Here is an 18,253-nt window from a genome sequence, read left to right as displayed (position 1 = left end):
GTGTTTGGTTATTCCAGAGGCCATGCTAACCTAAACAGATTTTTTTTTTCAAATGCTTAGCCGATTTTTATTGATTCTTCACATTTCTTTAAGAATCTGGCAAAGACTTACATACCTGTTTATTGTTTCCTATTAAAACTGAACGTTAAAAATTACGTTTTCATTATTTCATTAGTATTAGGAAGGACTGATTTGTCTATTCCCGCCACCCATTTACCCATATACTTAAAATTACCTAATATATGAGGGTGCCAACAACTGTGTCTAAAATATGTAGTGATTTAGTTATTGGCACAACCTTGGCACTGCCAATAACTGTGGTAACTGGCATGCCAATAACTGTGGTAAATACACTAATGCCGATTGGCACTGGTAATTATTGTGGTTATTGGCATGCCAATGACTGCAGTCACTGGTAACAGGTGACACTGCCAGTAACAGCATTTACTGTCATGGAAGTCTCTAAGTTATCGTAACATGGTTACACGAGTATATGCTAAAAAAATAATTTATTTAGGCCAATATACTTAATTTATATATATAAAGATACAAAGCTTCACATAACTAATTTTTACCATATTAAAAAAGGGTAAACCAAAAACCGATCCATCATATTATGTTTAAAACCACGAATCCTAGAAAAATACCGGTACGGATCATAAACAAAAACAAATGACGTTGTTGGCCCGAATCCTATACTAATAGCATTAACATATGTTTTGGGAGTTCCATTTATGCAATGTTAAATAATGTTTATTTTCGGGCCAAAAACGTCATTTCTTTATGTTTATGATCCATGCCGGGTGGAAAACCATTAAAATTCCGTCGAAAAGCCCCAATCAGGATCAAATACGTAACAAAGAGAATAAAAAATAGGCCTACAAAAGATGAAATGTGAACGTTGTAATGAAATATTTCACAGGAAATATTTTGATGGCATTGATTACGACGAACCAATACCAATTAATATGTATAAAGACGGTATTAAGTTCGGTAAAGGTGTTGCCAAAGAACTGAAACTAGGCCTACCATGAGCAATTTTAAGGATTTTAATTTTACTTACTGTAAAATTTTCATTGTTTCTTCTATATACTATAATATGATTAGGCATAAGTTACATCACGTAAGACAACAGAGACCACCTTAGTACGCTTAAAATGTAATATTTGTAGACTTTTTTTATAGGTGCCAATAACTGTGCCAAGATGTGACAATAGCTATGGTTGATGGTGCCAATAACTATGGTTTTTGTATTTTTTAACATTTAAATTTTTTAATAAACTTAAGTAATGATATATATATTTTCTTTATACATCCCAGTATTCTCAGTACATTCTGCTACATGATTAAAAAAACGTAGATATTAAAAAAACTATTGCAAAGGAGCTGTGGTAGATTTTTCCGAAGCCTACCGTTAAGGTGCCAATAACTGTAGCATTACCCTACAAGAATATTTTACACTTTCACTCTGATACAAACACTTTGAATGGGTTGAGCTGCTTAACACTCACCAAGCGAGCTGGGACAATTTTGAAAATTAACTTAGATTGTATGAAAATCCCCAAAGTCACTCTAGAGAATTGGTTTAATTTAACTAACACAATTCCTCAGAATGGAAGCTTTTAAGCCGTACAAGTACATGAAGTGAATTGAGCTATGTGGTATTATATTGTATCAATGATAACCGTTTGGGCAATTCTCTACGGATCCACTATTGTTTTAAATAATACAAACAGATTTACTTTCGGGTGAGTGACGACAATTCGCTATGTTTATGATTCATACAGTTGCCGTTCTAATACCCATGGCTCGACCTTATTAATTTTAATCACTAAATACGTAGGTACACATGATTTATCAGTTAGGCCAGTGAGTGTTAGCTTACCACCACCTGATAAATTAGTAATCAACTGAATAACAAGCTAGCCTTACAATCGAAAGGTTGCAAGAGCGATCCTGATAAAGGTCAGCTGTTTGACGGCTCGAAACTGGACCCAGCTGTTCCTGATCATAGGGCTTTAAGTAAATGGTCCTGGCTAATACAGATGTTCTTAGTCTGCAAAAAAGCTACAAAGATCATCTCAATCCGTTCTACACCCATCCTGCACTCATATTTCAGCTAAATACGCACCTAGGTAATCCCCATCTCAATTGGTAATGACAAAAATTATGAATAATAATATTTTAACCTGTTAACATCAAACACCTGCTCACCTACTCTAGTTCATTGTACGTAAGTAGTCGGGCGCTAACACTAATTTCCTGAGTTCAAAATCAGTATTACTCAGGTTCTATTGAAAATATAAATCACTAATCCTTCAAGCATGATATAGTTAACATTTTCTCCGCTATACCCGTGTTGCTCACCATCAATACCTGCTATAAGTTGAAGTCCACCAGCCATTCTAGCAGTGGCGGCGTGTACTATGTACTCCACGAAACACGCTGACAAGGCGACGACCCCTAACATGAGGGCGAGGGCGGAGCCCACCCCTACGAGGACTGTAGAGGCTTGCCACCAACCACTAGGAATATCTCTCCACCTAGAGACCATTCACATTGTGCAATCACTGTTGTACTCATTTTGTAATGTACATTAGTCATTGTTGTACAATTCTGGAATATTATAATATTGAGAAGAATGGAAATTTCATCTCAGCCCGGCATCGTTTTCACATTACTTCAGGCTAGACCTATAGGTAGCGCCATTATGAGATGGATAAAACCCATCTAGTGGGATTTGAATCCAGGACCTTCGGGACCTTAGTCTTCCGCTCTACCGGTCAGCTCGTTCCTCAATAAGGTGGTATGAAAGTAAATTTTAACATGTTGTAAAAATACCTTGTGTTTATTATTACTCGTTATCAACTCTAGTTATGTAAACCACAATATGTTTAATAGTCTTGTCTTATGAAAGTGAAACTAGTAGCACAACAAACCATCCAGTCTTAACCGAGTGTACTTTGTTCATGCAAAATCATTTGAAATAGAGAAATGGCTGTTCAATAATTTTGCCACGTACATCTAGAATTACCTGGAGTATCTAGCGCACTGCGTCACGATCTCAACGATCCCCTGAGGCCCGAGACGGGGGTAGTTGCAGCGACGGAAGCTGTTAAAGTATGCATCCACCCTCCCTAGAATACGGCCCTGCACATACAATCATGTAACGTCAACATATGTGAGTCTGACGAGAGATCATAACTGCTCATAGGATTTAGTGCATGTTTATTTGTGGATAAGGGTGAAATTTTGATATTTTCCTTTAGTAATTCCCAGAATATCCCTGGGTTGTATCACGATAGAACAAAAATGAGAATGAGATGTAACATTTAGTGGATATATTATCTGGGGATTAGTGAGGGTAGCCTGTAATTTGTTTAGATGTTCAATAATAACTGATTGCCCTGGAGTAGGAAAAATATTTGTCCATCACGTTATCTAAGAGTATGTATGTCTACCATGTAATGTTGATATTAATTTGAAGAACTTCCTTTGTTTTTTTTCTTCCTATGTCAAGAAGTGAAGAAATATAAGAAGTCTAGTAAAATGTCTTACAGCTAATCACCGTACTTCCCAACATTTTGTTCTCAGTAACAATATTTTTAAAATTTAACTTTCTGGAAGATTTTATCTTCACAATTTATTATTTTTTATTACTGTCAGGATCATAACTCTAAAAAATTGAGCAAAAAACATAATAAAGATTGTTTATTTGTGGATGAGTAAGGGTATAATTTTAATATTTCTAATTAGATTTACATAAATATTTTGTGATTAGGGCCTACATGTTGATAACTAAACAACATACTTTTGTATGGAGTGTTAATAACAATTTCTGGGACCTTCCTAGTTAGTTTCAAATACAATAGAACAAAAAGGAATCTGGATAACTAGTCAATAACTGATTTAGATCCAGGGAGTGAATGAAGCTAATGAGTTTAGTTAAATATCATGTCAAACTAATCGCTGTCTCTGCCGACATTTTGTTCTCGGTCACTTTATTTATTTGTTTTTATTTTTAATTTTTAATTTGGTTTTATTTAGGATGATTTTTATTGAATGTATTGTCTGCTATTGACTGGTATTATAACTCTAGAAAACACAACCTAAGATTTGGTGGAGATATTATATTGTGAATAAGTAAGAGTCCGTTTGTTTCAAATAGAACAAAAATGATTTCAGAGAAAATGTCTTAATATAGTTAATACTGTAACTGACACTGTCAAAAAGTGAAGGGATCTAATTATTCTAGTGAAATATCACGTTCCGTTACCCGTCGTCCTTTCCAAAACTTGGTGACTTTATTCTGGTTTTGTATTTTATCTATTGAACAAAGATTATTTCCACCGAATCAATTTTAACACTAATTCTTATTTACTAAAACTCAATTTAAACCTTACAAAATTTCAATTTAAATTGTTTAGACTCAAGTAATTAGATAATTAATAAATTATGACAGGGCTTGCATCATTTTGCTAGACTAACGATGACTATTTGTTACGTGTGTTTTAGCATAGATAAAAAGAAGTAGACAGCAGATAGCATAGATTAAAAGTAGTGTCTATACTCCTTTTATCTATGGTTTTAGTAATAATAGAACATTTGTTAACCAACGACAATAAAACACGTTACAATAGTTGTTAAACTAAATTGGCCTTTAGTACTAAAATTATTACCTGTATCCAAAATGGTAGGTAAAAACCAGAACATGCCAAAAGCGCCGCCGCCACAGACAGAAGAGCCCAGATATAGCCTGGACCTGTCAGCGTCCCCATCCGCCTTCTGAAACATGGGGGAAAGTAAACTTTAAACCATAAACCATGAGTATATGTAAGAACAATAATTTATGACATTGGAACCGATCCAATGTCATACAATAATGTTCAAATTTACATTGTTATTAAGATTATGAGTATTAATCCTTATCCTTTTTGATTACTAGCACTCTTTATGGGAAGATTTTTATGAATTATTTCTTTGGATTTTATTCATCAGGAATGTTTATTATGATGAACTACTGTGACGTTGATTTTCTTGAGAATGCCCATCATAGGATTAATCGCAAAATCGTTGTTCTAACTTCAATGAAACGAGATAACTTGAAGATTCAATTGTAAATTTTTTTCTTTTAATATTTACTGTGGATATTTATAGGCATACACTGTGGATGCGATACTCCCTGGTGTGGATTAACGCCCGCACTAGTGAGTACTACGACTATCCGCAGTACTATCCTGATAATTAGACCAATTCGTTAATTACAAGGCAAAAATGTGGTTTGGATTCCACTATAAACTGTAGGTACCTTAGCCATTGGCTGTATGGGCTATTAATTAATTTACAGCGGTGTCTAAGGAATATGTTGGCCTTAGTCACTAACAAGACTACAAGATCGCGCCACTACACTCATCTCCATTCATACTTGGCATTCGTATTTTCGCCATTTCAAAGTAAAATATTGAGGTATATACGTATGCAGATTGTAAATTATCGTTTGGTGAAATTCATAAAGATGTAACGGTTGAATACGTTGAAAGAATTAAATGCATTGCATTGAGACTAGGAACTCGGTGGGAATATTTAAAGGTAGCCTGATTTTATTTTCTCTACATACGGAAAATTCGCGCACTTTGAGCCTAGCTAGGTTACTATATCGTTCGTACGTTTATTTTTCCTTTCATAAATCCTAAATAACTGAAGAGTTTAAATATAAAAATGATTTAAATAATCGTCATGATCATGAATATTGTTAAGGTTAGAGTTCCTTCTTCTTTAGTTGGTTATTTGTTGAAAATAGTATGTTTCAAAATTTTGCTCCAATAATTAAGAAATCTGTACAATATATTGATTTGTATAATATTGTTCTATGGAATACTCATTAATGACACAGTAAAGCTTAAATCCCATATACTGAGATAAAAAATTAATTGTAGGACTCTATATACATTGCTTATATTTTTTTACTATAAATTGCGATTAATCTAGCATGGTCCCTTAAAAAGAGATAGTCAAAATGTAAATCACTCACTAATGAATTTTATCATTATAATGCGAACGTATAACTTCAAAATCAAACTTGAACTAGCTACAAAAGAGAACCGCCCAAAGTATCGTTTTGGCTTGCAAAGCAGCTTACAGCCATGTCTGTAGTTAATTATCAACATAACCTGGGCTAAGTTGCCCTCTTCTACTCCAACAATGCTTGTTTTTCAGCCTTTTATGCAAAGTGTTTCTAAGAGATTCAGCACATTTTTAAAATTCATTAGATCCACTTAAATGTTTATAAAATATTACTTGAGTTCTTGGAAAATGATTGGATGGTAATATTTTAATAAACAGTTGTTTTATTACAACGGTGCAAAAATATAATTCATAATTTTTATTCATATCACACACACAATACGTGCTTGTATTATGTGAATAATTCCTAAAATCTTACAAAAATCTATTAATATGGGTTTAATCTCAGAACCTTACATCTTTATTGCAGGTTCTCAGACATTAGTACAGAAAAATCTTAAGATGCTACTATTGACGAATAACTAATTGTTTAACGAAATGTCTACTGATGTTATACAGTATGATAACTGTTATAAAATGTTACGGATGCTGTTGAATTTTATTGATAATAGTAAGCTGTTAACATATTTCAAGTTAGGTACAACACATTTTCAATTGCACAATGTCTGTCTACAAGCAGCATTTTGGGTTACGTAGTAGAGGACTTACTAGTCCTAACTATGCTTATTAGGTACAGAAATTTCCCAAATAATTTCATTTAAAATATTCAGCACGATTTCATTGCTCAGTGTTTGACGACACTATGTAACCAAAACTTAACAAACGCTAAGCATATGTTTTAGAATATTCCATTGCAAAATTTCTTTTTACTAGCCCAAAACAACGAGTTTAATAAATGTAGATTAATTTTTGGATTACATCATTATCTCACTAACGCTCGGCTGAACTCGACGTGTCTATCTGACTGTGTTTATGTATTGTAAACTCAGTCATTATCATTTACACGTCGCTAAACTTTCCCATTAACGTCTTCATGTTAACGCAAAGCAACTCTTAAGATCGTCAAACGTTTGAAACTGTATGTGACGTTAGTACGAATCTTGTTATATAATTCCATACCACCTACAGTTTACCGTTGAAAGGAAGCGCAGTTAAAAATGGAAATTCAAGGATGAATAAACTTTTTCAATAATTGTGACATTTAACAATTGATCGTAAAATCTTTTAAACTGTATGTGATGTTAGTATGAATCTTGTATAATTTCGTGCTTCTTTAAAGGTGAGACATCTCAACGTGTTACAATTTAAAGATTGCTGAACCATTCAAATTGTAATTTTTTCAAATTCATATATTAAAATGATGAGGATTAATTAAATGTCCCGGGTGAAACGGAGAGGAGAATTGATTATTTTTTTTAACCTGGAAATAAGAATAAGACTAAACAATATAGCATAAGACTAAAAAAAAGTTAAGGTACGACTACAGGTATACCTATTTTAAAATCAAGCTAAACAATATCAGTTCTCTGTATGGATATATAAATATTGATAAGTTCTCTGTACGAATTTATGAAGATAGACAATTTCTCCGTACGGATATAAAAAATAGACAATTTCTTTGTACGGATATATAAAGATAGACAATTTATCTGTGCGGATATATAAAGATAGACAATTTCTCTGTACGGATATATAAAGATAGACAATTTCTCTGTAAGGATATATATAAAGATAGATAAGTTCTCTGTACGGATATATACAGATAGATTAGTTCTCTGTATGGATATATACAGATAGATTAGTTCTCTGTATGGATATATAAAGATAGATAAGTTCTCTGTGCGGATATATAAAGATAGACAATTTCCCTGTGCGGATATGTAAAGATAGATCAGTTCTCTGTACGGATATATAAAGATAGACAATTTATCTGTACGAATATATAAAGATAGACAATTTCTCTGTACGGATATATAAAGATAGACAAGTTCTCTGTACAGATATACAAACATTATATGTTATCTAAGGTTGGAGTTTCAGAGGAGTAGGAAGAACTTTCTGACATGTCATTTATCAAAACCAATTTAATATCTTCGTGAAGGATTCACCTAGGCTACACTTACAAGATTAAGTCTTTACTAGTCTTTAACGGGGTAATAGAGGGATGGTTATGGTGGTGGTAAAATCTGTATGCTGAAGCTGTACTATATATTTAAATGTAGTGCTGATTTATTGTGTTTGTCTAATTTAACCTGTGTACTTTTTTACCTTCGTATTTAAGGAACGGTACAAAGCCAGGAATAGATACTATATCTGTCATAGCCCTGATGTTATAAAAATCAATAATAGCATAACCTGTACACTAATTATTACGAAAGTTCATAACAGGTGCTGGTTAGACAAATGTCAGCCTTAAATAATACCAAGACCAAGAGAAAAACATCCAGTCATATCGAGAACATCAGAACATCATGAGCTCTTAAGGCCCCCGACATCAAATACAAATTAAAATACTGACTGCATCTATTGTTATTACTTGCATACATTTTTGAATTTGATGAAAATGTATAATTTATTTGTAAATTAATTCATACGTAGGCTAAGTTAAGCAAACTGTTAGAAGAAAACTAACAAATTTTGATTGTAGTTAGTCCTTTATATTTTATCAAAACGTATACAGTATGATGATGTTACACTTGGGTATGAGTTAAAGGAGTGGCTTGATCTAAACTTTGCTACTTTGAAGTGATTGGAAGACTAACTTTGTATAAAACTCTCTACTTTACATCAAAGAAGCTGGTTATGGTTTTTGATTTAAGCTGGTTGAAAAAACCCAAAAACTTTGTAAACGTATCACCTAGCGAAAACGATGGTGATTTGAAGATTCTCTAGAAACATTCAGCATGGTCATTAATTTTAAACCCTAATTGTGGTTTCTGTAATCGTCGGTTTAAGAGGATTAAAATACGTACTCGTGTTTTATATGAAAATTTTCTCACTTTCACAATATTAATTTAGTTTAATAAGACTCAATAATATGGATTTTAGCATCATGAGTTTAATTTTGTTTTACAGTCAAAACTCTTTACAAGTAATTTGGAACCAGGCCGATAGTCAGCACCTTTAGTGGATATCGTGAAAGGGAATATCCTGTAATAACCCTGTACCCTCTTAGACCTCATCATCGTATTCTCAATTATGGATACACAGTAACTTATACTACAGTAAATTAATTTATCAGTTAAATAAGGATAAAAAAGTTATTATAAGAACGTAGTTAAGAATATTATCTCAAGATTTATTCATAGGAAAAACATATTCACCCTCTCGTGTTATCCAAGGGTGTTCCACTAGACGAGTCGGTGCATCCACTACTGCACGTGACGGGAGACAAACTGGCGGGAGTCTGGAGCAGAACGGCGGGAATGATCAGCTGATCACCACCCACCCCCACCTGGTGTCTTAGTTTGACATTAGAGGGGTTTTATTCAGTGACACAGACTCCCTTGCAGTGCTAATTTCTTATGGATCAGCTGATGCACATAATATGGGTGTTTTTTCGTAACTCCTGGAGGGCATTTCAAGTTGTCGTACTCTAATTATTATTGAAATACAGCCGGAATGCTCCCTTTTAATCAGAAGATCGCCAGTTCAATTTTCAAATAGCAGAAGTTTTTTTCACAGTTTGAAACGGGAACCAGCTGTCTTTGATCATTGAGCTAAATGGTCATGGACAAAGACCAGCTGATATTTGAGACAAAACTGTCGGCTTATTACTTTAAATCATCACCTAAAAATAACTTAATTACCCTCGCATCTCAACTCTACAATCTGATTCCGTACTTATTTTGAAATCATTTCATCCTAATAGAACGATCAATTTTGTTTAATTGTTTGGTATTCTGACCATCACATAAACCATTCACTGAAAATCACCATCAAATAATATAGTTTAAGCTTATGCAAAATACGCACTCATATGGATCACACACCAACTAGATTTAAGATTTTTTAAAAGGTTGAAGAGAATAATAGCAGTGTCTAAAATCCGTAGTGCGTGGACTAAAAACGTTGAAGTGTGAGATATAATTGATTTGAAAACCTGTCCACAGTAACAATTAAATCTGTTTGTTTGCAAGCTTTCCCAAAATTGCTACTTATTAGATAAAAGAAATTACCAAAGCACTACTCGTACAGTATAACCTGTAATCTGTATGGCTCAACACCATACAGTTTTGTCTAAAGGTCGTCGGTTAATTGGGATAAAACCGGTTTGTCGATTTTAATTTGCATGACATACTCGCTATACATGTGTCATCAAGAACTACGAAATAAACTCGGCATCTTCTGTACTAAACTTTAAATGTTTACAAACATTTTTATTGGAGAGGTTTAATTTGTTCATGAGATGTTTTAACAGTTATTATAGCAACTGAAAACGTGTGACCGTTATTACTGAACCGTTATTGTACCTTCTACCGTAAAAAAAATATAGAATCAGAATCAGAATCAGAAAATCTTTATTGTTTCATATATATTTACAATCTTATACACAAAGTAACTTAAGAATAACTTCGATTAACTAACTCACACACTTATTTAACTATGAAACAATTCATCCCTAGGTCAAAGACCTGTTTGGGATGTTCTATTACGTATATACACATATAAAAACAGCTTAAAAGATGGGATCACCGACATCAATAAATGTTACACTCTAAAGCAACTCTAAAAAAAATAACATTACTAAGCTTCATTGTTAAAATAGGACTAAATACCTTAGACCTGATAAATATGAAAAAAAAACTGTACAAATAACAAGGGAGAGTATATAGGTAGGTATATTGTAAAATATTGTATTGTAAGTCCGTTATCTGGGAGTTTGCACATTTATTGCTATGAAATCAGCTTGTATTATAGATAAATTACTCAAAAATCCATAAGGTCTCCTAAAGGAGTTCAGTAGCCTACATGAGATTATTACTTACCGTGAAAAGCGTTAAACTTGATGGAAATGTGTTTAAATATTCTTGTTTAACCGTATATTTACAAATTAAACGTGTTTAAAGTTAATTGCATAAGAACAAAATTCAAAACATTCCTCTTTATCTAAGGCTGACGTCCTAACGACAGGTCACGTTTTTCATTACGAAAACAAAATATTAGTCTTTCGGTCTGTCCACGGTGGTGATGTCGTTGAACGCAAATACTTCGACGGCGAGAAACTCCTTGTTTACAAATTATTCTCTACTCTATCTCCAGTAACACAGGAAAAGTGTAGCTGAACTCAACCATCTCTCAACTATAGATAGTTTGACTCAAACTGTTATTTAGAAGGACGCAGCTTCAGCTAGTTTTGGATTTGCAAGGAACTAACTTTTGTTTCTGTTAGCCATATAGTACAGCAGTGTTTTCTCCAATTTATTTTAAGCCTTCCAATACGGTTAATTTGGACTAAAATATTGCGGAACAGATACTAATACAGTCTATGAATATAAGTAGACAATGAAAATAACCACCGACAGATTACCACAGACTCTAAAATAACATAAACTGATTATTTTTCTGATAGGATATCTGTAAGGGTATATGTAAACATAGAAACTTAATTTTGACAGCAACCCACTCTGTAAGATTCTTTTTGAACAATGTTTAATTTTACTGGAAAGTTGACTAAAGCTAATACATAATTAATACATATTTATGGGATGTCTACCCTAGTATTCATCAGAAAGTTGATGGTAATACTATGAGTACCATTAACCAGTAACTATTTATCATAATAAATTAATTGTACTTCACTCATGGTACAAAATCAGTGGCACATGTAAAAACTATATTTTAACTGACGTTAGAATAACAACCTGTATTTAGTTAGAATTGAAGTAAGGAAAATTGTCTAATCATATCCGTTACACTAGACAACTAAATCAGTACAAAACTACAAAGCTTTAATCGACCTAGATCCTTTAACACTCCATATTGGAACTATATTAATTGGCCAAGTTTAAACAAAGAGGACAATTCAGAAGCGGATACCCTCAGCTCTCGCAAGTCTTAAGAGTCACTTGACTAAGTTTCCTACACGGTTATTGATTTTGTTCCTTAATGGTTTGCTAATTATGAGGATAATTTTGAATATCCCATAGATTCACGTACTATTTTGTGTTTATTGTTGGTCGTCAAACAACAAAACATCAATACAACTGCGATTTGCCTTTACCTTTCTACTAAAAGGGTTCGGAAAGTTTCTTAAAAAATTGTAATTTGTTTTTAGGTGTAAAATACTCTCCTTTGGATTTAAAATTTACCAAAACCTTTCTATATTTTTCCTTCTCGGAACCTTTCTCAAGCAGACTATGAGAACAAATCCTGGGATTGAGCATATAGGCTTTCAAATAATTTTTGGATAGTTCTACACGACTTTAATTTTAGTTTCACCTATACAAGAAAAATGCTATTTACTTATGAACCTTAGGACATAAACAACGGTAAGTGCGTAAAAGAAAGAGAAATAGTTATTTGTGCAACTAGTGAGAAAAGTGAGCAATTGACTCACTCGAGAGAAATCCTTACTCACGAGCCGTAGGCGAGTGAGGAATGGTTTCTCGAGTGAGGCAATTGTACTTTGATCTCGAGTTACACATTATATTTTTCCTACAGTTACCATAAAACAAATAAATTGGTGAAGAAACATAACCTATTTTTACACAGAAGTGAACTTTTAATATAACATTTAATGTGAAGAGACAAATACAACAGTTCAACAGCTGACCAGCTGATTTACAGCCAGTGCTGCCAACGTACTTCGCGCGCATACGACGTTGCCTGCATGTTACGCGCTCACTATTTCGTGCCTTCACGTTGCAAATCTGGAGTGAGACAAAGTAATTAGAGTGAGACAATGTTAACATTGTCTCACTGATGAGCGAATTGGCCACTTTGCTTTCTCAAATCAGTAAGAGAACATGTACATTGTTAGGTAACTGTAGGAAAATTATATTTTTGATGTTTTAAACATGCACCACCAAAAGGTAGCGTGGGGTAGGGTTGTTTGTTACTCAGAGTAAAATACAGTAACCCGCAGACTCACGCAGTTGGGTTCAGAGATGTAATCAACTAATAACCAAAGAAACAAAAATATGGAAACACCTTTACTAAATACAAAATCATGCATAATAATATACAAAGCATATGATAGCATATAACAATCTTCAAATTGTAGCATATTTTTGAATTTATCAATTAGTGTTGTCAAAGTAATTTAAACTAAGACTTCAGCACAAAACTATTACTCGTACTTAATAAAGACTCTGTCAATAGCTTGTGTTATTGTTGGCAAAAGCTTGTAGATGACCAATAAATTGAAAATCGGTGTGGTAATGAGTAATCCCACAATATTGGTTGAAGAACCGCTAAAACGGACGACTGTAACCTCAATAATAACGTATGTGGGTTGATGTTTCAGGGCAAAGTCATTCAAAGGTCACTATTTATTTTCAATGAACACTTTACGCATAGTTTCATTTTTGTATAGTATTAGGTTTTGAATTTGTGAGTAATGTTTTTTTTTCAGGTATTATTCAATTTGTAACGATATGAGAAATCGAATAAATTAATTAGACATTGTAAAACAGATTATAACAGATTTTTACAAGGATCGATCTACTTTTTGAAATATTCCAAATCAACTTGATACTGATGGTTCATAATAGAAAATTTCATTTAACATATTTTTACCTCAAAATTGAAACGGAAATTTCAATCATGAGCCTTAAATCGTTCCCAATATGTGCTTTTCAAAGACAAGAACCTCAATGTTAGCTCAAGGTTAAAAAGTGTACACTGCATTTCAATGTGATCAATTCAATTACCAAACAGCTAGTAAAGTGAAATATTTTTCATATCCTAACTACTAAAAAAATATAGGCTAGTAAGTCCACTAATAATTGACACGGACTATAGCCAGCAAGTATGAACTTAAATCCGAACTCCAGTAGCAATGTAACAAAAACACAATCGTCAATTAAATCATTTACGTATTTTGACTACCTGTCTTTACACAGTTAACACTAAGACAGGCCAACACTTGATTCCCACAAGATGAATTTAAACTTAATCAAGTTGTGTGAAAGCGTCAGTCTCGTGTTATGATGAACGATATTCATTTACCTGACAAGCGCCTGTCATTGGACCTGTTCATTTACCTGTCATTGGACAGGTCAGTGTGATGGCAATTCAACCACAATCTCGTGTTATAAACATTACCGGTGAATTTCACGAACATCGATTAATGCTTTTACCTTACCTACGACCGTTTTTTAAAGTAGCCATTTCAGTTCAGTTCTTAGAATTGAAAAGTTTCACTTAACAACTGTTTACTTTCATATCAGCATAGTTTCATTTCATATCAGCATAGTTTTTCTCATATCAACAAAGGTAATGGACCAATGAGGTTCAAGGATTAAGAGAAAAGAATTAAAATTGTAATGCTTCGAACGTCAACTAATCAGCTGATCAGCTGATCAGTTGACCAATTTAATTGTTGATCTGACTTGTTCCTGTTGATACTCGTGTATTCTTAACCTAAGTTTGTGGAAGTTAAAGGAAGGTAGATTAAACTGATTTAATAATGTCAGTTAGTGAAAGTGAAGTTGACGAGATGGAAATGAGAGAACAAACAGTTTATAATATTCTATAATATTCGATAATGAGATCTAACTGTAAATTAACTGTTTCAATATAATCATTCAGTTGTCAAAAACAAAATGCAAAATTTTCCTAATTGTACCTGATGCAGTATTTATGGTAAGAATGCTGCTAGCAGAACACATTCCCTGAAAAAGGTAACGTATTTTTTTAACGAAGTTTTACAAACACGTAATTACAGGAAATCAGCTGATTATACAATAAGTCGTTGCATCACTTTCCTTTCATTGGAACTGACAATAAACGAAAACATAACCTCTCTAAGAAGTAATGAGTAGTGATTTTTAGTAATTAAAAAACTATCGTAGGTAAAGTAGTGTACGCAACTCGCGTTAATAGTCTTTACGACACTCGTAGAAGTTTTTAAGTAACTTAAACTTAACTTAAGTAACTTAAATTTTCTACTCCTGTCGTAAAGACTAACTTAACGCAATCGTTGCGTAAACTACTATTTTATTGAGTTTTGGCGTATGTCATTAGAGGCATTACATCACAATTTCAACTCAGCTACATTTTAGTCACAATTTAGTTTAGGATCAAACCTAATTACTATAATCTTCATTATTATAAAATATATATCATCCAATATTTCTTATCTTTACCAATTTGGTATCCTCATTACCAAACTGTCCAAATCTGTTTGTCGATACATTTTCTGTTGAAAAAACCCCACTAAAATAGTTTAATCACTTGAGGGTGTAGTTTGAGATTTTCAATCAGCTGATATGTTTGAGGTACATTACAAAATGCAACGAACACTTGTTTTATTGTGTTTTTGAGAAGTGCGTACAGTTAACAACTTTCTATGCTATGCAGATTTGTATCCCTGTTATTTACGATGGTCCATAATGATGTAGACTTTGCTTTTATAAACAAACAATGTTTTAAATTATTTAATAGTGTATGGTAAAATCAGTTACCAAAAGCCAAACCATCAGTCGGTTGCAGTTATTGCAGAAGCGGAACTGATTCTATTACAACGGCCTAATCAGTGAATCGAACAGCCACTAAAACTGTTTGTAATTGCATAATTGAGGCTTAACACACGAATAATTGATATTAGTCCATAATTACTAAGAGATTACTATAATATTGGATTCCCAAGATACAAGCATTTTACGCAGGCTCATTATTGATCGCAGATTTATTATTTAGTAGTACTCGCCAGATGATATTGTTTGAAATTATCACTGTGACAATTTATGACATTTTTAATACTTTTGAAACCCCGCGCATTACAGCAATATTTAAATTATATGAACGATATTCCACATGAAAAATACCCTACTGTATAACCTACATGTAGGTTTAGTCCCACACACTTTTGACAATCTCGAGTATATAGGATGTAATTGAATTTACTATAGGGTGTTTTTTTTTATGCTGGGGAAATGTGATTTGATCTTTTATTGCTATTACATTGCGTAGCAAAGGATGAAAAGAAACTTCAAACTATGCATCAAAACAACAATATTTTCCTTTTGCAGATGACATAAAAAAAGTAGAAGTAATACAAATTCAATGGAACTTTCAATCTTAGAAGAAATTCAATATCTAATTGAATTCTCCCGTAAAAACACCTAATGATACATAAAACACTTACTTAATACATTGAATTCCTGCTATCAACTATAACATTAAATTATCTGGGTAACCGAGTCGTTGCAACTTCAAATTAATTCTGTTCTAGGCAAGATTGTGTCCAGATCCAGATGGCATTTCGTTGAGCTATCAATTAATAATGTAATTTTTCAAAAGGTTGATGTTTAATAGTATTAAGACCATGGCAAGTATGGACCATTCCCATAGTACCATTTTATGCTTTCGAGTTTTATATTTTACTTATTTCCACAGAAAAATCTCATGGCTCTTTAAGCCATGGTATTTTTTTACAATTTAAAAGTAAATCAATTAACTCAACAAATAATAGGATTAGGAGCATGTTTATGCAAAACGTCTATAGTAAGTTTATTTTGGTGCAATACATTTTCATTTTCCTCTAAGCCTCTATAAGTTCCAATCAACCAGCGCTCTTGTCGCCTTAGCTTTGCTCATTCAGATGGAAGTGATCCTCCTTGTAGTAATTAAATCGTGATCATCATCAGGAGGTCTTGTGGCGTCATAAAGGACGAGCGTCATCCAAAACAGATACAAAATTTCCAGACTTCTAATAATTTAGTTTACAACTCTTGTATGAAAGCAACTACAACTATTTCCTTTGAGGCGATATGCCAATATCAAGTTGTACTAGTTTAAACTAGAACAGTTTGATCTTGAATAGTTCAAACTATTCCCTAATAAGACAAGATATTCCATAGATTTTCCTTATTTTAAATAGTCACATTTGTACTCGTGGATAGTTATAGGAAATTTATAACAATGCGGTTGATGGAATAAAATATATACTACGCCCCCGGAGACCGGCTTGAGGGGTTAGAATGGTTAGATAATGACATCCCTTGGGGAAGGATACAATACCGCTTTAATTGACGCTGCTGGGATTTGGAATAAAGCAATGAAACATTCAGGTATTTTAATGGAAGATTAAATGAATAATGTATGTTCTTTTGTGCCACCAACGAATTATTACAAGTTTCTGTGCTTGTCCTTCGCCAAATTTAAAGATTAATAATTATTCGAGATAAACCATGATGTAATGTATTTTTTTTATTCTAAAGATAAATTAATTAACAAAATATATCAATTAATGAGGGTGTAAGCAAATAGCATAGTCTTGTTAAATGTTATTTGAAAAAGACGATGAACTAACTGTAATACGATTGATGATTTCGAAAAAAACGATGATTCTAATATTGTAGAAGACACTGATAATGATGCGTATGGCACATTTTTATAGACCTAATAATTAATAATCACTAGTGGAACTGTATTCAGTCTACTGTATTCAGTATAGGCACGTAATAAATTTAAAATAAAATTAAAATGTATCGTTTGACATTTTAAACTATTGAACATTATGTAAAATAATATGTTAAATTTTAGAATGTTTTATACAAATTATTGAAGCATAAATAGAAATCGTTGACGAAATTCCGCTTGAGAGGTCATATTTAATAGCGATATTATGAAAAGAGTTAAATAAAAGTGAGAATTCAATAGCTTTTAATATGTGTATCATCTTTCGTTTTGCAGTCACTGATCTTTAATAACTTCTACTTTGTGTACCTTTGCCTCAATATTGAATCGCATTTAGATTTATAAAATTAAACTTATCATCTATTCTATGGAGGCTATTATCATAGCTATGCTGATTACTATAACAATTTTGTAGAGCACTTCAGAACACCATATGTCTATCAATTAGTTTTGGTTTCAAAATAATACAATAGTGTTAAATAATAGAAGGCTCGTGCCTTAAATTTTCTACTCGTGTCGTAAAGACTATTAACGCGAGTTGCGTACACTACTTTACCTACGACAGTTTTTTAATTACTAACAATCTGGTTTTTAGTTACTAACAATCACTACTCATTACTTCTTAGAGGGGTTATGTTTTCGT

General features: G+C 32.8%; 1 protein-coding gene across 1 annotated transcript; it reads right to left on the bottom strand.

The window, feature by feature from the left end:
* Nucleotides 1-1,463: 1,463 nt before the first annotated feature.
* Nucleotides 1,464-4,778, bottom strand: LOC128985224 (LHFPL tetraspan subfamily member 6 protein-like). The gene is made up of 4 exons (XM_054404612.1): nucleotides 4,680-4,778; nucleotides 3,035-3,150; nucleotides 2,368-2,543; nucleotides 1,464-1,519 (listed from the first exon to the last, which is right to left on the bottom strand). Exons 1-4 carry the CDS (start codon nucleotides 4,776-4,778, stop codon nucleotides 1,464-1,466), a joined length of 447 nt encoding a protein of 148 aa, XP_054260587.1.
* Between the last annotated feature and the right edge of the window lie 13,475 nt (nucleotides 4,779-18,253).

This window comes from Macrosteles quadrilineatus, unplaced genomic scaffold (assembly GCF_028750875.1).
Source record: "Macrosteles quadrilineatus isolate MER2022 unplaced genomic scaffold, UCM_ALF_1.0 Scaffold_2__2_contigs__length_208266976, whole genome shotgun sequence".
NCBI lineage: Eukaryota > Metazoa > Arthropoda > Insecta > Hemiptera > Cicadellidae > Macrosteles > Macrosteles quadrilineatus.
Note: the sequence above shows the minus strand (reverse complement) of the source record. Positions and strands in the feature narration are given on the sequence as shown.